The 5,093-nt window shown below is 41.7% G+C and overlaps 1 protein-coding gene across 1 annotated transcript in view; it reads right to left on the reverse strand.

Annotated features, from left to right (window-relative positions):
* scara5 (scavenger receptor class A, member 5 (putative)) overlaps positions 1-5,093 on the reverse strand; it is a gene marked incomplete in the record, with an annotated part of 46,459 nt that overhangs the window by 34,939 nt on the left and 6,427 nt on the right. The window contains 2 exon segments of the mRNA XM_024264018.1: positions 1,058-1,236; positions 1,729-1,898. Coding sequence (XP_024119786.1) covers positions 1,058-1,236; positions 1,729-1,898 — 349 coding nt within the window.

Below are 5,093 nucleotides of genomic sequence, written 5' to 3' on the forward strand. Positions count from 1 at the left end.
GTTCCAAATCCCTCCCACTGTCCAGCTTTGTTTTATAAAACCAGACTTTTTTGGGCATTGATGTAAAAACAATTCTTGGTTCCTGTTTAGTATTATGGATAATGAAGGCCAAGGTGCTGTGAATTGTGGGTAAATTATGGGTAATGTCACACTTTAGAGGGACAGTTTGTCACTAGCCGCTTTCACGTGGACACAAGTAATCAAAATGAACGCCTGATCAGAATAAAAATACGTCAATCAGAACCCTCTGATTCTATCAGATTCATTCGGATCAAAATTTCCTTCCGATCGAGATTGATGGGTTATGCTGATCCGATCATGTTAAACATCTTATGATTGTGGGTCATTACTGCGCTGGATTTGACCTCATGGGTAGAGTGTGCTCCGGAGAAGACTTTGAAGTGTAAACAGGACCGGCTGCACCACCAGAGGGAACCGGGTCCTAGAGGGAACCGGGTCGGGACGCCGTATGAGCTCCGCAGGCAGCTTCTGAAAGCAGAAATGCCGCTCCGCTCTCCATCCAATCCTGTGCAAACAATCCTAGAAATTTATGATACCGATCGTGTCCAGAAAAGAATAGTTTGATTTATTCACATGATTTTGAAACTGGTCAAAATGGAGATTGCTGCTTTTCCCGATGTTTTACTGCGTCCAGCCCGAACCCTTCCCTCAGTCTGTGAGGTCAGGAAAAGAGTTCTGAACTGACCACATGCATTCAGACAAATATTCTCTTAAAAAAACAGTAAATAATAATAGCAAAAGCATGGTCAGACGACCATCTGGCTACATGCTAATCACAGCCATGTTTGTTGACAACAGAACTCTATTTCTTTTTCTGCGGCTGTTTCAAGGATTTTACAGTTCTGCACATTTCTAGATGATTGGTGTAATCGGATGCAGTTTCTCATGGCCATGTAGATAGCTCAATCCTAATCCGATTTTTGATCAAATTAAAGAGATTTAGCACATGTAGCCGCAGGTACTGATGGAATTCCTTTCTGAATGAATTTGTTTCTGAATGTCTTCTGTGATGGAATGAGCTTTCATAGACGGACACCTGAGCTGCAGGCTGTGGTCATGCAGCAGCCTGGAGGTCAGCTTCACCTCCTCACTCAGGCTGGTCAGGTTTTGGCCTGCAGCGCCGCTGAGCGAGGACAACCCGTCTTCCAGCTCAGCCAGGAAACCTTCAGTTTGACTGGAATGAGTCTGGGCGTTCCTCAGCCGCCCCTCCAAGCCCTGAAAGAACCGACATCACATCCACAAGAATCATGCATGAAACCTGAAAATAATCTTTGCAGAAACATCCAAACCAGAACCTGAGAGCTGTTTCTGTAAACAGACATGAAATCGTTGTTCATCCTGAAGAAGTTAACCGTCGAAATCCAAGAATCTGGATCAGCTCAGCTCATGGAACAGCTTAAAAATGAGAAAACTAGGGACTAATCCAATATTTCCACAGGAAGTAATGTACATCCACATGTACTGGAGAACTGTTCAGAGAGGACATCACCTTCACCCTACAGGAGCTAGGATAGGCTCCAGCATCCCTGTGACCAAACACAGGACTAAGCAAGTTTGGAAGATGAATATATGGATGAATGGATATACAGATGGATATACAGATGGATGGATGGTTGGAGGGTCAGACAGATGAACATTCATGTGTACTGCACTTACAAGCCTTCAGTTTCCACAAACCAGATGCAAAGCAAGAGCTGACGTCGGTACCTGGATGAGGGCCTCCAGCCTCTGCAGCCGCTCGGTGTGGTTCTGGAAGAGGCTCTGCAGCTTCCAGATGTTCTCCAGCAGATTGTCTCCCGGGCTTGGCTGCAGCAGCTGCTGGCGCTCTGCTGTCTGGTTAAACGAGTGCCGCTGTGAGAAATCATGGTAGTGTGACACTGGGGGAGGAGGAGAGGGGGGAAAGGAGGCTGGGATGAGCTCCAAGTGTTGACTCAGACCCTTCAGATCTAGAACCCCCCCGCCCGGGTCAGCTGCCAGTGCTGTAATGCTGAACACATGTTGGTTCTGGTTCTGGTTTCCCTCTCTAAGCATGTTTTTAAATTTTGAAAGGAGGCGGGGCCATTATCTGCATGACCTCCTAAAACTCTTGGACTTTTTATTTCAGCCCATGGATTTCTTCACAACTTGAATGAATGAATGAATGAATGAATGAATGAATGAATGAATGAATGAATGAACGAATGAATGAAATGGTTTATTTCAAGCAATCAGGTCATAATACATACATAACACATCACTTAATAAATCACAAGTAGATCTCTTGAAAAGGAGTGGAAGGAAGCGAACTTATATAATCCCACCCCGACTCGACCATTTTCTCTACATGAATTATCAATATCCGGTTCAGGACTTAATATCAAATATTAATAAAATCAGGCTATTAAGGATCATTGAAATCATTAATGTGATCAACTTCAAAGTGAACATGTGAGTCTGCAGGACCGAACGTTCTACTGAAAGCGTCCCTAACATCATAACTTCATGGACACCAGAGGAGGAAGAGAGGAGAAGCAGAGCTAGAACACAAAAGATGCAGACATCTATTTGTTTTACTATCATGAAGAAAACCAGATCAAACTTCAGGTTAAACTTTCCAGCTGAACCGTCACACCGATAAACCAAAACACTATTCCAGCAATTCAGAGGCCGGTTCTGCTCTTCGTTCACATGTGAAGTAGTTTTTTTCACAGCAACTCTGAGGACTGAACAAAGAGAACAAGAGCAGAGGAGCTGAGAGCCGAATGTGGAGGTTCTGTTGGGATAAAAAAGGTTCTGTAGAGCTTCTGTAAGGATAAAAAAAAAGTTCTGCAGAAGTTCAGTGGGGAGGAAAGTGTTCTGCAAAGGTTCTGAAAAGTTGAAAAAGATTTTGCAGAGGTTCTAATGATAATATGCAGAGGTTCTGATGATTATCTACAGAGGTTCTAATGATAATATGCAGAGGTTCTGATGATTATCTACAGAGGTTCTGATGATAATATGCAGAGGTTCTGATGATTATCTACAGAGGTTCTGATGATTATCAACAGTGGTTCTGGTGATAATATGCAGAGGTTCTGATGATTATCTACAGAGGTTCTGATGATAATATGCAGAGGTTCTGATGATTATCTACAGAGGTTCTAATGATAATATGCAGAGGTTCTGATGATTATCTACAGAGGTTCTAATGATAATATGCAGAGGTTCTGATGATTATCTACAGAGGTTCTGATGATAATATGTAGAGGTTCTGATGACAATATGCAGAGGTTCTGATGATTATCTACTGAGGTTCTGGTGATAATCTACTGAGGTTCTGGTGATTATCTACAAAGGTTCTGATGATTATCTACAAAGGTTCTGATGATTATCTAGAGAGGTTCTGGTGATAATCTACAGAGGTTCTGATGATAATATGCAGAGGTTCTGATGATTATCTACAAAGGTTCTGATGATTATCTACAGAGGTTCTGATGATTATCTACAAAGGTTCTGATGATTATCTACAAAGGTTCTGATGATTATCTACAGAGGTTCTGGTGATAATCTACAGAGGTTCTGGTGATTATCTACTGAGGTTCTGGTGATTATCTGCATATTCTTTTCTTTTTTCTTTTTTTTCTTTTCCCCTCTTCACTCTTACACTGCTGGTCTTTGTTATTTTAGTTTGGTAGTCTTTGTTTTCGGGCTTTGTTTGTTTGTTTTTCTGTAGGTAGTTTTGGTTAGGGGGAGGCTGGGTCTCCATGACTTATTTTCTGTTTGTCCGAGGATCCACCATGGAGAGATGAAAGAGCCACATGTGGATCTGGAGCCGCAGGTTCCAGGCCCATGATCTAAACCAGGGGTCCCAAACTCCCGGCCCGCGGTCCATCTGCGGCCCCCGTCTTCATATGAAAGATTATGTTAGTGCGACCCGCAAGACTGAAATGCTTCTGACGCCACGCCGAGGATGGGAGGAGCTAGCATCTCCGTCTGTGGAAGTCTCTCTTCGAATGAATGGGAGGCACATATGGAGTTTTATTTATGTCAAAACTCTACGCAGAAATGAGACATCTCCACGCACGCATCAAACAATCTGCGCGGACAAATCTGACCCCTGCGAGTGCGTTTTCCTCCTCCACGAGCAGAAAAAGTCCTCGCACAAGAGACTCACGTGTGTGAGTGACGCCCACGCGCGAGCAGACCCTCAGTGAGCGCTGGTCTCAGCTCAGAAATGAAGCTGTTAATACAGACATTTGAAAATGAATAAAATAGTTTTCTCTAGTCCAGAGTTCCTCAACTATTTTCTCTTATGCCCCCCCATGAAGAACTTATTCTTTCACGGTATCATTAGTTAATTTGCTCAAGTTAAATGTATATCTCCACAAAATATTCTACCTTTATTATCATTAATGAACATAAAGAAAAAAACTTCAAAATAATCAGTTTTAATCATTTTTCTATTTTTTTTCCTTTTAGAATTCTTCCAAAACTTTCAGACAAAGTAAAACCAAGTCTTCCCTGGTTTCCCTCCACAGTAGTGATGAATTCTGGCTTTTCTCAGAGATTCAGTTCTTCTGCACTGATTCACTGTAAACAGCGACTCTTTCTGCTACCAAATGCATTTTTAGGCTGTTTTTGCTATTTAATTTATTATCAACACTATGTAGGATTATGCACAATATCCATAACTAATGTAAACATGTTTTTATTCACATTCCCCCCAGGGGGCGCGCCCATTTGAGAAACACTGCTCTAGTCAGTCAATCAGTCAATATGTGGTTTCTTCAGTCGTCTGTGTCTGCTGTTTGGTCATTATTATTGTATTTATTTATTAATGATTTACTTTTTTAATTCATTTTTACATGTATTTATTTAATTCATTATTTTGTGTTAAAACTAAAGATATTTGAGAACATTAGAATGTTTTATCGGCACTTTTCTTGTGGAAATCCTGATGCGGCCCAGCCTCACCCAGACTCCGCCTCCAGGATTATACAGATAAATTGAGTTTGAGACCCCTGCACAAGACAAAACTCAAATGAACAACTACAGACCGATATCAAACCTGCCATTTTTAAGTAAGATCATTGAAAAAGCTGTTTTCCATCAGT

The sequence above is a fragment of the Oryzias melastigma genome, linkage group LG15 (genome assembly GCF_002922805.2).
Source record: "Oryzias melastigma strain HK-1 linkage group LG15, ASM292280v2, whole genome shotgun sequence".
NCBI lineage: Eukaryota > Metazoa > Chordata > Actinopteri > Beloniformes > Adrianichthyidae > Oryzias > Oryzias melastigma.